At 35.3% G+C, this 14865-nt stretch overlaps 1 protein-coding gene across 2 annotated transcripts in view; it reads left to right on the top strand.

The window, feature by feature from the left end:
* The window catches only part of HP1BP3 (heterochromatin protein 1, binding protein 3), a 29456-nt gene extending 17578 nt beyond the window's left edge, over positions 1 to 11878 (top strand). For both annotated transcript variants that reach the window (XM_008590689.1, XM_008590683.1), the window contains exons 8-12: positions 2085 to 2175; positions 6357 to 6516; positions 8046 to 8157; positions 9475 to 9594; positions 10083 to 11878. In XM_008590689.1, the coding sequence (XP_008588911.1) occupies positions 2085 to 2175; positions 6357 to 6516; positions 8046 to 8157; positions 9475 to 9594; positions 10083 to 10377 (778 nt within the window). In that variant the 3' untranslated portion in view covers positions 10378 to 11878. The remainder of the gene's footprint in view (positions 1 to 2084; positions 2176 to 6356; positions 6517 to 8045; positions 8158 to 9474; positions 9595 to 10082) is intronic.
* The last annotated feature ends 2987 nt before the right edge of the window (positions 11879 to 14865 follow it).

Here is a 14865-nt window from a genome sequence, read left to right as displayed (position 1 = left end):
GGAGTCTTTATTACCTTTTATTTGTTTTATTTTGGAAAAAAGAACATAACCATCTCACAGGTTAATTATTCCATATCCAAAATGCTTGGGACCAGAAGTGTTTTGGATTTCAGATTTTTTTTTTGGTTTTGGAATATTTGCAGAATGCATACCAGTTGAGCATCCCTAATCTGGAAATCCAAAATGCTTCAATGAACATTTCCTTTGAATATCATGTCAATGCTCAAAGAGTTTCAGATTTTAGAGCATTTTGCATTTTTTGGATTAGGGATGCTTAACCTGTACTAACATAGTTTCTAACAACGTTAATAATTCTTTAACATTATCTAACTCAGTCCATGTTCAAATATTCCCAGATGTCTCCAAAATGACTTTTTAACAGTTGTTTTTTTCGAGTCAATATAGTAACGTGGCCCACACATTGCATTTAGTCAGTATGACCAACGAAAACCTTTCTCCCTTCTCCAAGCATTCTGAATCCCACTTCTTTCCCTTGTTTTTCTCCATAGCACTCATCATGTTCTAACATACTACATAATTTTTTGCTTTTTTTTTTTTTTTATTGCCTTTCCACCCCATTAGAATGTCAAACTCTTGAAGGCCATTATTTTTTGTCGATATTGTTCACTGCTGTTTCCCTAGAGCCTAGCTCACAGTAGATATTCAATAAATATGAGTTGAATGAATGAATGAATGACACATGGGCAGTTCTCTTGACCTTTTCACTCAAGGAGCATATGCCTCATGTGGGTTGAGACACGAATTCCTTCTCCCATTTACTAGAGCATTGTGGCTAAGCACACAGGCTTTGGAACCACACCCCTTAGGTTTAAATCCTAGTTCTATCATTTTCTAGCTTTGTATCTTTGAATAAGTTAACTCTCTGTGTCTCAGTTTCCTTGTTGAAAATCAGTGTATAACCCACGGAGCTTAAATCTCTTAGTTCATGTTAAGCACTTAGAACAGTGTCTGGCATCTAATAAGCGCTCAACTCATGCTAATGTTATTAGTCTCAGTTTCAATATACCTTTTGTGGTATGAACACCACACCATGCTGAAACTATGATGCTAATAATGTTTGAAGACTTTTTTTTTTTCACTTTTATTTTATTTTATTAATTTTATTTTGTCGATATACAATGTGGAAAAATATGGAACGCTTCACGAATTTGCGTGTCATCCTTGCGCAGGGGCCACGCTAATCTTCTCTGTATCGTTCCAATTTTAGTATATGTGCTGCTGAAGCGAGCACTGAAGACTTTTTTATATATAGCATGTGTGTCACCTCCATAATTTTATAGCAGTAATTTTTTTTTTGCGGATCTAGAGGAAAAACTGGGCATACAGGTTTACATAGAAACTTTGGGTTGGCCTCTAAGAAGGTCTTTCAACATTTTTGAGGGTACCATCCGGACACACACACACACACACACAAACACAAAATCTGAACGTAATTCTGTCATATGGCATTAGAAATCAGTTTAAAATCTAATCCTTGTATAAGATGTAACTGGTAACTTTTTTTTTTTCTCTTTCTAGTCATACCAAGAAGTGAACATAGCCCAAGGTTCAGTTTTATGCCCTATACTTTTCCCTAAACATATTAATTTCTTTGGAGACCTCTTAAATTCTTAATAGTTTCAACATTTTTAAGTAATTTCAAGTTTCTTGATCTTAATTTCATCTCTGCATTTCTAACAGATTGATGTTTAGATTTTGCCTCAGAGAATTTCAGAGTTGGATGAGACTTTAAAGATATCCATCCTTTGCTTGTTAATTTGGTTTGGTTACTGTTGTGGTTTGATGGTAATAAATGATGGGTTTGGGAAGTGCCCTGGCAATTTGCAGATTAGTTTTGTATGGTACATTTTTCTGTATGGACAGGTAATGACTTAGCTTCTTTGCTTGAAAAAAAAGAACGCCACTTGTTAAGGATGCCAGAAATTTATTACTTTTTTGTCCATTTTAATGAAATACTACATATAATAGGAATCAGACCTTTAGATCTGGGAATAACCCTGGATCTGTTTCTTTAAATTTTTCTTTTATTGATGTTTATTACTATTTTTTGTTTTTCTCTGCAGGCCTCAGCTGTTGAAGAATGCTCTGCAGAGAGCAGTAGAAAGAGGCCAGTTAGAACAGATAACTGGCAAAGGTGCTTCGGGGACATTCCAGGTTAGAGGCCAAAGGCTTGGTTGTAGAGAAGTGGTTCTCAAAGTTTTTGGTTTAAGGACCTCTTTACACTCTAAAATTTATTGAGGACCACCAAAGAGCTTTTGTTTATATGGATTATACCCATATTTACTGTATTAGACATTAAAACTGAGGAAATTTAAAAATATTTATTAATTCTTTAAAAAATAACAGTAGTAAACATGTTAACATAAATAACACATTTTTTAATGAAAAACAACTGTATTCCCCCCCCCCCCAAAAAAAATGTATTTTAATGAGAAGAAGGGCACTGTTTACATTTTTGCAAATGTCTATAAATGTTTAATTTCATAGAATACAGCTGGTATCTGTTCCAACGTGTTTCGGCGTATGTCTATAAAGACATAATACAGCCTTACACGGGAATATAGTTAGAAAAGGGTGAAATACTTTAAGGTAACTTTCAGATTGTTGCGGACATATTCTTTGATACCACACTAAATAAAATTCAACAAATGGTAGTTTGTTTTTAACAGGTTTATTGAGGCATGATTTACATACCATAAGATACACTTGTTTTATGTTACAATTTATAATTCATCTGTTTTTAGTAAAATTACAGAGTCGTACATCTGTCACCACAATCCAGTTTTAGTACCTTTTCATTCCATTTGCAGTTCTACCCATTTCCACCTCCATCCAGCCTCAGGCAGGCTACTAGTCTACTTTCTCTATATAGATTTGCCTTTTCTTCACATTTCATATAGGTGGAATCGTACAATATGTGGTCTTTTGTGTCTGGCTCTTTTCACTTAGCATAATGATTTTTTGAGTTTTATCCATGTTGCAGCATGTATCAGTACTTTCTTTCTCTTTTATTGCCAAATGGTATTCCGTTGTATAGATATATCACATTTTGTTTATCCATTCATTAGTTGATGGACATTTGGGTTATTTCCACTTTTTAACTAATTATGAATAATGCTTCCTTATGAACAGTTAATGTCCAACTTAGTGTGAATATGTGTTTTTATTTCACTTGGGTATATGACTAGGAGTGGACTTGCTGGGCTCTATGATAAATATGTTTTAAGAAATTGGCTGTGTGGCTGCACCATTTTATATTCCAACCAACAATGTATGGAAGTACTTTTTGAAAGTTTGTGGAAAAATAAGAATTGAAATATAGTATGAATCTTTTCATGAACTTTTTGAAGTACCATCCTGTAAGGGTTTCAGTTTCTCTATATCTTCACTAACATTTGTTGTTCTCTTTTTACTTTGTATCCCAAAGCCATACTAGTCGATATGAAGTGGGTATCTCACTGTGGTTTGGATTGGCATTTCCTTGATGACTACCCTACTGATGTTGAACATCTTCATGTGCTTAATGGCCATTTGTTTTTAAGGATTTTACAGTTTCTTTTATGAGTTTTATAGTTTGGGCTCTTATATTTATGTCTATTGAATTTTGTTTATAGTATGAGGTAAGGGTTTAATTCATCTTTTTGCATGTGGATATTCAGTTGTCCCAGTACCATTTATTGAAAAGACTATTTTTTTCCTTAATGAATTGCCTTGCTACCTTATCAAAAATTAATTGACCATAAGTATAGAGTTTGTTTCTGTACTCCCAGTTCTGTTCCATTGGTCTATATGTGAATCCTTAGTGCCAGTGTCTTCTGATGACTGTAGATTTAGAGTGAGTTTTGGAATTTGGAATTATAAGACCTCGAACAATCAAGAATGTTTTGAGTATTCTGGGTCCTGTGCATTTCTGTACAAATTTTAGGATCCTGGACTAGCCGGTTTGCTCAGTTGGTAAGAGCATGGTGTTACAACACCAAGGTCAGGGGTTCAGATCCCTGTACTAGCCAACCACCAAAAAAAAAAAAAACCAAATTAGGATCTACTTGTCAATTTCTGCCAAAAAAAATTTAAAAACAACCAACACCAGATGGGATTTTGGTAGGACTTTGATTGAACTCTTATAGATCAATTTGGGGAGAATTGGTATCTTTCCAGTGTTGTTGTCTCTTCATTTAATTTCTCTAATCAGTGTTTTGTGGTTTTCAGTGTACAGGCCTGATTTCTTTTGTTAAATTTATTCCTAAGTATTGTATTCTTTTTCCATGCTAGAGTGAATGAAGGTGTTTTCTTATTTTCATTTTTAGATTGTTCATGCTGTTCTATAGAAGTATTATTGATTTGTCTATTAATGTTGTATCCTGCAACCTTACTGAACTCATTTATTCTGGTAGGTTTTTTTTGTGGATTCCTTAATATTGTCTACATACAGGATTACGTTATCTGCAAGTAAAGACTATTTTATATCTTCCTTGCCAATCTGGACGTCTTTTACTTCTTTTTCTTGCCTTATTGCTCTGGATAGAACCTGCAGTACAGTGTTAAGTAGAAATGGTGAGAGCAGACATCCTTGTCTTATTCCCCATCTTAGAGAGAAAAGCATTTAGTCTTTCACGATTAAGTCAGCTGTAGGTTTTTCATAGAGGTTTGTGATCAGGTTGAAAAAGTTCTCTTCTGTTACTAGTTTGTTGGGAGTTTTTATCATGAGTGGTTATTGGATTTGTCAAATGCTTTTCTGTGTCTATTGAGATGACTATGTGGTTTGTGTTCTTTATTCTGTTGATACAGTCTGTTATACTGATTTTTGTGGTAATTTCTTAAAGGTTAGTTGCCACGTGGAACCTGAAACCATATTAGGGAACTTATTGTACTCTGTTAACGTTAAAATTCATTGGTTTATCTTGAACTCTGAGTAGTTCTTTTAACCATGCATAATTTTGTAACATAATGCATTGGTCTTTTGGAAAATAGTGGCTTGTTGAGTTATGCAAATTCTCCAAATGTTGACATTTCATCAGAGAGTAACAAAAATTACAATCATTAGTATCAGCCATTGGTCTCATAAGAACAGTATTTTTAATTATTGGGAAGATACCAAGCTCACAGCAATAGATACAAGTTTTCTACAATTTGCATTTTCTCCTGAAAGGTTGAATTTTATCATTGGCAGTGAATACTGTTGTTTTTCTTAAAGTGACAACAGGCTTACTTACTTCATTTTCAATATAATGTCTACCCCATACCCAAGTCTGAATAACCATAGTTTATCTGTCACTTGTTCCTTCAAGTAAAAAGGGTATTCCATGAAAAATACAACTAGTTCAGCTCATAACTCACTCAGGTGCTTTTCCTTAAGACCACGATACCTCCATATGTAGCAGATATACCTAATGCATTCTTTCTGTTTTGTCCCATAAAATATTAAAAAGACAAACACTCAGGGTTGACATTTAATATAAAATAATTTTTACTCCTTTATCAACAGCATTCCTAAGTGAAACTGGCAAGGTGTTTTTTTTTTTTTTTTTTTTTTTTTTTTTAAACCATAAGTGCGTAGCAGTGAGGAAGATAACTACTGGTACATTTTTATGCCTTTGCCTTGATCTGTGATAAAGTGGCAGTGACTTTACCACTATTTCTTTTGCACCATCAGTGCAAATGTCAGCACAGTGAAAAAGGCAAATCACATCTTATTTTTATTATGAAATAGTTTTGACCTTGCAGATCCCTTGAAAAAGGGTCTTAGGAACCCCCAGGGTTTTGTGGGCCACTCTTTGGGAATCATTGTTATAGAACATGCTTAATTTCCTTATTTTCCTCTGTGCTTATTGGTGCTAACCTTTGTTCCCCATCCTTTCATCTTTGAAATATACTATGTAATTATCTGTTGTATGATACCCTAAATTTTTACCAAAATTTTTCTTTGCTGTTTTTCTTATAGGATTAAAAAGACATTATTGTTTTTGTAACTACTTCATTTTTCAGGTTCAGAAAAAGGAAGTATTCTCGAAAGAGTCTTAATTTATTGGGGGCCTAACAAGTTAGCCCTGCTTTTTGGGGTGGAGCCGTCGGTGTCTTTGGGTTAGGTTGGCTCTTGCTTTTTAGGGTGGATGGAGGATAGTTGGAAAGAGAATATATCACACAAGGGTTGGGACTCCTCAGTTAGATTGAGTACCTGGTGGATGGGAAGAGAAAGTCCCTAACCTGACAATTTATTGTAAAACATATCTGTGCTAATGCAGGAACTCCGACCCACCTGGTGCAGAGGAGTCTTGTCTTGACCTGCTTTGGGAGAGTGTTGTCTTGATGCTTTTCTCTTCCTCCTTGGAAAACAGCTGAAGAAATCAGGGGAGAAACCCCTGCTTGGTGGAAGCCTGATGGAATATGCAATCTTGTCTGCCATTGCTGCCATGAATGAACCGAAGACCTGCTCCACCACTGCTCTGAAGAAGTATGTCCTGGAGAACCACCCAGGGACCAATTCTAACTATCAAAGTAAGACTCAGAGATGTGTGCATTTAAATGGGATTAAGGGAATTTTCTTCGGGAAAAAACAGCAGAGATCATACTGCTAATGCACTAGCTTCTCACTGTGAAAAACCAAGAAATTGATCATTTACAAAAAGAAAAAAATTTACAGTATATGCTGATCAGAAGTTGATTTTACTTTGCTGTAAAGATTTTTCTGATACTTTCATTGTAATTTAGATAAATCTCTAGGTTCAAAACACCTTTCTTTTTTTTTTTTTTTTTTTCTTTTTGTCTTTTTTCGTGGCCGGCAACGGGATCGCAACCCTCCGTGTCGCGCCCGCACCGCGCTCAACCAGTGAGTGGACCGGTCTCTATATGGGATCCAAACCCTCAGTGGGAGTGCCGCCGCACTCTACCGAGTGCGCCACTGGGCCAGCCCAACAGCTTTCAATTATAGTATATTTTTACCTACTTCTGAATGTTTACCAAAACGTCTAGATTCACCTTGAAACCAAGCAAGGGTTTTAGAATACTTACTGCTTAGATTATTTCTTGACTTAATCTCTATAACAGAAAATACGTTGTTTCAGTAAAGTATATTTACCCTAGGAGATGGTGATTTAAGATTAGACACCATGCCTTAGCAGCATTATCACTTATGGATTAGTGAGATTGGATAACCTCTCAATGAACCACTGGAACAGACACGATATAGAGTGAGGAATATGGAAATTAAGTAACTAACAAAAAATGCAAACTAGAATATATTATTTTAAATAAATGGGTAATTTTGAAGTCTGAATATTGACTTTTAACATATATGCAATATGTATTTTTAACATTATGAAGGAATAGTTTGATTGTTTTCTTATCTACTTTGAAAATTGGTATTTTATCTTTCCCTTTTGTACTTACAATATATAGACTATTTTATGATTTTCTCTGTTGGCTGAGTGTTTTAAGAGAAGATGATTTTAGTTATTAACCTTTTCAGTTTCACTGATTTTGCAGCTGTTTTTTTGACACTGAATCACCATTAAATACATTTTTGATATTTCTGTGTGTGAAAGATGGGGTGGCCTTCACTTGTTTTGTTGTTGTTTACTAATTTATGAGGAATTGGTTCTGTTAATCTTCATTAATATTCTTCTAGATAATTTTCAATACCTATAGGTACATAATAGATATTTGAAAGAATGGATACAAATATTTCATTTTAGGTCTGCTGTTATGTGCTGCCTTAGCTCAAATCACTTAACCACTCTGGGCCCAAGTCATTTTAACCACTCTAGGTTCCTGCTTCCTTTTCTGTGAAATGAGGAATTTGACTCAACAATTTGTAATGTGTATTTTCATTATGATTTAACTCTTGCCAAATCTATGAGCATTAAATAAATGTTTAGTGAATTAATACCTTTGACCACAAAAGATTGACTTAGCATTTGTCAATTACTGTGTGTGACAGGACATTGAAGGGCATCTAATTGTGGTTAAGAGAATTCCCAAATCCGAACAACTAGATAACTTGCTTCATTTTTGAATTTTTTGTTCAGTGCATTTGCTGAAGAAAACCTTACAGAAATGTGAAAAGAATGGGTGGATGGAACAGATTTCTGGTAAAGGATTCAGTGGCACTTTTCAGCTCTGTTTTCCCTATTACCCCAGGTACGCACCTACCCCATAATGTAAAATGCTGGTCAATATAAATATAAAATCAGATTCTAGGTTACAGGTTTGGTTTAACTTATTTTACCTTATTACTATTGCACTGAAGTGGAAATATTTGAAAATAAAGACTACTTAAGGCAGGATCATTTTTGAGCAAAAAGTTTTCATATAAGAACAGAGGAGTTTTATCTGTCCTGCTAAAGCTTGTTGTTAATCAACTGTTTCTGAATTCAGGCATCAGATTATTTGAGGTCATTGGACAATCATTTGATGTTCATTCTTTCTTTATCAAGTAAACGATAATAATGGGAAGATTATTAGAGTATTATATACATGTTTTAATTGTCCAGTACCAAGTGAGGAGAACATTGACTGCTTCTAAGAATCCTAACTCTGCCTTCTTCATACTGTAGAGACAGAGACGTTTATTAGAAAACCCGTTTCTTGTACATACCGAATTTATTCATTGAAACAAAAAATGTATTGAGCACCTCCTATGAGCCAAGCATTGTTTTGTGCACTGGTGCGGTAGCCTTCTTATATTTTCATTACTAATAAAGTGCTGTGATATTGACCACCAAGACCTTATTCTAGCAAGACTACAGTGTAACTTTCTAATATTATTCTTTGTGTACAAATGTAAATGTTACTTCATTGAATGCATATTATTGGAATTTTTCAAACATTAAACATTAAATTTAATTATTAAAGTTTAATACACATAAAATGTTATAACTTTTCCCCGTGCCAACTGGCTGTCAAAAAAAGTAAAATAAAACATGTTATAATTTAAGGATGTGTTAATCAAAGGAATCAAGATTTCTACCATTAAGGGCAAACAAGAGTTAGGGGATCCTTACTGAATTTCTTTAAAACTTTGAAGAGATTTTGGGGTCTATCTTTTTTTTGTATGACTTTGAGGTCATTTGCCAGTATAATGAGGGCAAAAAGTGTAGACTAAAATGTAGACTGCTATGCATACTGTTCACTGCAGTGTAATCAGTGGCTAATACAGAACCAGACACATCAGGAGTTTAATTGTTTACTAAATAAATTATTAAGGATCAATTTTATTAAATGATGGGAGGAAGGGAATGAGGTTGGTCTGTGACTTTTACAGATTTGTCATAACTTTGTATGTGTATTCAAAATAGGTTAAATTATAACCTGATACTTGTAACTTAATTTGGCATTTTGAGGGGAGAGTAGGAAGAAGTGGAAATATCCAGGGAAGAGCACCCAGGTTCATAAGATTTTCCTTGTCCTATGTGGGACTTCTCTTTTATCTAATCTTTTTTTCTTTTTCTTTCATAGCCCAGGAGTTCTGTTTCCAAAGAAAGAGCCAGATGATTCTAAAGACAAGGAGGACGATGAAGACGAAGACGAGTCATCAGAAGAAGACTCTGAGGACGAAGAGCCACCCCCTAAGAGAAGGTGTGAATGTGTGAAAAACCCTCCTTGTGGGGGAGATAATAGTCTTAAAGGTGAAAATGGTACTAATAGGAGGGCTGAAAATAGGAAAGTATTTTAACAACTTAGGACCCTTCTCATGTTCTTTGTGTAACATTTGAATTTATCTTCTCCCTTAAAAATTCAGGGGCTCTGAACTTAGGAAGCACTGTGACTGTGTAATTTACTCTTTAGTCAAACCTATATATAGCCATAGTTTAGTTATTTAACGAAAATTAATTTCATATTTTCCTAGGAAAAAAGTCATGGTATTACATGTAGACATCCATGAAGTAGTTGGATTTTTATACAATTTTAGTAAAGCCTCTAGTAAATAATTAAGTCACATTCCCATTCTTAATATAGGTGACTTCTACATATGCTATTTAATTTTTTGGCGAAGCATCTGGTTGTCCTGGCAAAGTGAATCTCTGGTGTACTAAGTGTTTGCCTTTGCTTTTTGGTTCTCACAGGTTGCAGAAGAAAACCCCAGCCAAGTCCCCAGGGAAAGCTGCATCCCTGAAACAGAGAGGGTCCAAGCCTGCACCTAAAGTCCCAGCTTCCCAGCGGGGGAAAGCTAGGCCCCTGCCCAAGAAAGCCCCTCCTAAGGCCAAAACTCCTGCCAAGAAAGCCAGACCCTCACCCTCAGTCATTAAGAAGCCTAGTGGTAGTTCTTCAAAGAAGCCTGCAACCAGTGCGAGAAAAGAAGTAAAACTGCCTGGCAAGGGCAAATCCACCATGAAGAAGTCTTTCAAAGCAAAAAAGTAAATTTTATAGGAAAAAAAGGGTATCATGATGAAATTCAAAATCTTATTTTCTAAGGTCAGTGTGCATTTTAGTTTGATGCTTTTAAAACTACATTGTTTTTCTCCCGTATGAACATTGTGGGGAGAGAATATAAATAAACCAGTTTAGGCATTTGTTAGCTTTAGGTGCTGTTCTTGGTGCCTGCCCCTTCCCTCAGTCATTTTAATTTCTGCAATAATCCTTGACTTTCCTAAACTATGTAATCTATACTTGTCTTCTTTGCTCCCTCTACCGTGAACACCGTTCTTTTTTTTATGGTCAGCTTTGGCTTTTTTTTTTTTCCCCCTTCCAGTTTTATCTAAACAGTTGGAAAAATTTTATATTGGTAGAAAGCATCAAGAGCAGGATGCTGGTCAGGTGCTAGAAGTAAAAAGGAGGCAGTATAGCACTGACTGAATTGTAAATCCTCCTGCCTGGAGATTTCAGTTATAGCTATAATAGTTCATCTTATTTATAAAAACCATTCTACTAACCCTTTCTCTCCAACTATAAACACAGAGACATTTTAGCTTTGGGAATTAACCAAAACCAGTATGATCTCATTAGATTCTGAAGATGCACAGCTCCTTTGGGCCACTTTTCACATTGATCAATTTACAGGTATTTTTCACTGGCCTAGAGCATTGCATTCCCTTAACAGTAAGCACAAGTTCTTTACACCACTTGGTTTTTGACCGAAAGGGAAGTATAGGAATATATTAAATCTGTGATTTCTGGTGTTGCCTGTGTTACCAAAAATGAGAACATAAAATCTTCTTGATCAAATGTTTAAATATATTTTTTAATATTTGGAGCATGAGTTGTTATTTCCTGTTTGCCTTTTTTATAAGGAAATGTTGGAGAGTTACATTGTTGCTAATGTAGAAATGTTAAGTGAAAAAACATACAATTTGCTAAAATAAACTAGATTCCAAATTCATCTGTGGGTTTTTTCCCCCTCCTTTCTTTCCACAGCACTTTTGATATCAAGCAAGTGGCTTCCTTTTTGAGATATTAAAAAAAAAAACAGAAAAAAAAGCAAATGAAGCCCAACTACCTAACCCTTTCTTATTTGTATTTGTTTCAGTATTGTGAAGTTGTGTTAAATAGTAATAGCTTTCTACTTGAGAAATACCGACTTCCGGTTACCATTTATCTTCCCTGTGGCACTTGACATTTTACTTGTCTTAAACTTTTTGGTGTAATCTTCTGGCCCCTTGAGTGCTGCCAGAGGCAAAAGATGTTTGTTTCATATTCATTCCACTTGCATTGTCTCCTGGGATCCCTTCCTTAGCCTGAAGCACGGCTGGGAAATGGACTTAAGAAGATTGGCTTGAATTAGGTCATAATCGTGTGATCCCATCATGAGTTCATTGGAATTTGTGTTGCATGTAAGGCAATCTTTCCTGTTGTAAATCTTCCTTTTTTATGTACATATATTTTGAAAAATATGAATAAACATGAAATTTTAAAAGCTGCTGAATTATAGCTTATATGTAAAAGTTTCTAGTATATCCTCAGTAGTAGCTAAGTGTTGCCCTTTGAGTCTTTTCTACTTTTTCCAGTGGACACCATGATTTTCCTTTTTAAATACAAACTCCAGTTTATTTGCTTTTGAATTCTTGTACTGATGATAAATGATGTTTCTAGATAGGTTGAATGTTGATTATTTAATGAATCAAAGGTTTAAAAAATCAGGACTATTTTTTAAGGGTTCAGATTCCCGTACTGGCCAGCTGCCAAAAAAAAAAAAATCAGGATTGTTTTTAAGATCAGAGTCTAGTCTTTCATATTCAGTGAATGTTCAATGTTCACATAAGTCCTTGGAGTAGAAAGAATCTACAGCACTGCAAAGATTAACAGATAAACCCTAGAGACCTAGTTCGAGAAAGTAATTCTATTTTCTATTGTAATATTTGGCAAGTAATAATTCTTAATAATGTGGGTATTAGTACCTGTGCAAAGAATTCTGGAATCACAAGTTGGAGGATTTGGGTTGTTTTCTTTATTTTATGATATTACTTTTAAATAGATTTACTACTGAATAATCATCTGGTGGCTGTATTGTACATCAGGCACTTAAGTGTGGTATAAGAAGTTCAGATCATTTAAAGTCCCTTCCAACTCTGACATGCTGTTGATTTTCAGAAAGTTTAGATAAGGACGTGTTGGTTCAGCATTATGTGAGGGGAAAAGACTCCAGGAAGACCACTCTTTAGTGAAAATACCCAACTTCAGAGACAGGCACCTTTCTTATGATGAAATAAAGGAATGTTTGATTTTCCCTTCCATGCATTCTAAAGGAGCAGAACAGATTTTTAATTTTTACTTCTGTGTTACTGGAAGGGAAATAGCAAACCGAAAAGGTAATCCCTAGAGATTGCTAGCATGGATCAATGGCTCACTACTCTGAGAGTGACTTAGGGAGCTCATTTATAGTGTTTCACATACTCTGAGACTACCTACAAGCTACCTTTGATAAATGAATCTCAGAAAGCGCTGGGAGAAAGAATATTGGCTCCTTAACCTTCAAAATGAGAGAGAAAAGATACTATTGCTCAGAAACATGGATACCTTCCCTTAGTAATATGACAAAAGAATTCAACACAGATGGAATTTGATGCTAACAATCCACATGGACTTATTAAAGGAAGTCTGGTCCTTAGAAAACAGGTGTATGTTTTAATTGTCTATTGGGTATAATTAACAGGAAAATAAAATGAAAGCAAGAGCTATACAATATGCCAATACTTTTGACTTTTTTCCATCATTTCTCTTTTACCAAATTTTGTTAAACCTAGTTAAGGTTTACTAACCTATTCTTTTTTTTTTTTTTTTTTTTGGTGACCGGTAAGGGGATCGCAACCCTTGGCTTGGTGTCGTCTGCACCGCGCTCAGCCAGTGAGCGCACCGGTCATCCCTATATAGGATCCGAACCCGCGGCGGGAGCGACGCTGCGCTCCCAGCGCCGCACTCTCCCGAGTGAGCCACGGGGCTGGCCCTACTAACCCTATTCTTAAAGAGCCTATGAAATTTTTCTTGCTCAGATTGAGATACTCTTGCCATCCTGATATATCAGGTCAGGAGAAAAAAGTTGTCAGTCATATTTATTTACTACTGCATTTAGCCAACTAAGAGAAACTTAGAAAATTTAGGATTATAGTTAAGGTTCTTATCTTTGGAACCTGAAAAATCATATTAATTACTTGATCTCTTTTGGGGTTAAGCAGAAATTCTAACTTTATTCATTAAAGAAGAGAAATTCTATTCTTACTTTGAAAAAGACCATTATTCAACTATTACCCCAGAGGTTCTGATTGACATTACAACGTTAACAAGTAGCATCGCTTTTTATTTTCATGATGGGACAGACGGTCATTCACTTCTGCAGAGCTAAAGCTAAAGAACCAGAGGTGTTGAAGCTCTTGGCTTAGGAACCACTTGGCAGAGATTTGTTTTTATAGATGGCTAAACAGTATCCCTTATCAGCTCCACTAAGTTTTCCTTTTTTAAGAAACTAATCTCTACCATCTTTATTACTATGTCTTCCTTCCTTATGACTCATTCTCCACAAGATTTTTAACTTCAGTGGCTTTTTAAACACTATTTGCTGTTAAATTTTTGCTTAGCAAGGAGACCTTTCTCTATGGTGGCTTGATATGTTTGATAAAGTATAGTTATAAAGTTGGCTCATTACTTAACATAAAAATAGTGATAATAGCTGATACTAGTTGAGTTTCTTCTGCATGTTGGACTCTGTATATATATTATCTCATTTAATCTTAGCAACCGTCTGAGATGGTCATTGTTTACTATCTATTTTACAGAGGGGAAACTGAGGCACAGAGTGAGGTTTGCTAACTTGCTCCAGGTCATAGTGAGTGCCAAAGTCGGAATTAAAACCCAGACACTGAAAGCAGAGCCATCTTGATGGTCTCTCTTCAGCAATTTTTTTTTTTTTTTAAGACTAGTCAAGTGCAGTAGTGAGAAAGGATGAAAGAGTAGAACAAGGAGTTTGATCTGTAACTGACTGAACAATCAATGGAAATAACTCACTACCTTTGGACCTGCCCCTTAGCAACCTAAAGTGTCTGAATTCTTCTCTTGTCCTTCAGCCCACTGACTCCATATTCTACTCATGGAAGAGAAAGGACTTAAGTGCAGAGGACTTGGAAATGAGATTATGAAGTCAAATTTGCTAATTAAGTCAGTGTGGCATTTAAGTTTCATTACTGTGAAAATTAGACCTTGGATTACTGGGAAATGTTATCTAGGCTGCCCTAAGTTTTTTTTCAGGACACGGTACATGTACTTATCCTAGCTGTGGAACATGTTCTGGTTTCCTTACAATTTGTTTATTACATACAGGAGAATTCATCACCCTGTGAATTCTTTTATTTCATAGAATGCAGGTACTTGAGAGCTCCTCCCCCCCCCCCCCCCAAAACACAGCTTTTTTCAGAACTTTTA

Source organism: Galeopterus variegatus, unplaced genomic scaffold (genome assembly GCF_000696425.1).
Source record: "Galeopterus variegatus unplaced genomic scaffold, G_variegatus-3.0.2 Scaffold142, whole genome shotgun sequence".
Lineage (NCBI taxonomy): Eukaryota > Metazoa > Chordata > Mammalia > Dermoptera > Cynocephalidae > Galeopterus > Galeopterus variegatus.
This window is presented reverse-complemented; position numbering and strand designations above follow the sequence as displayed.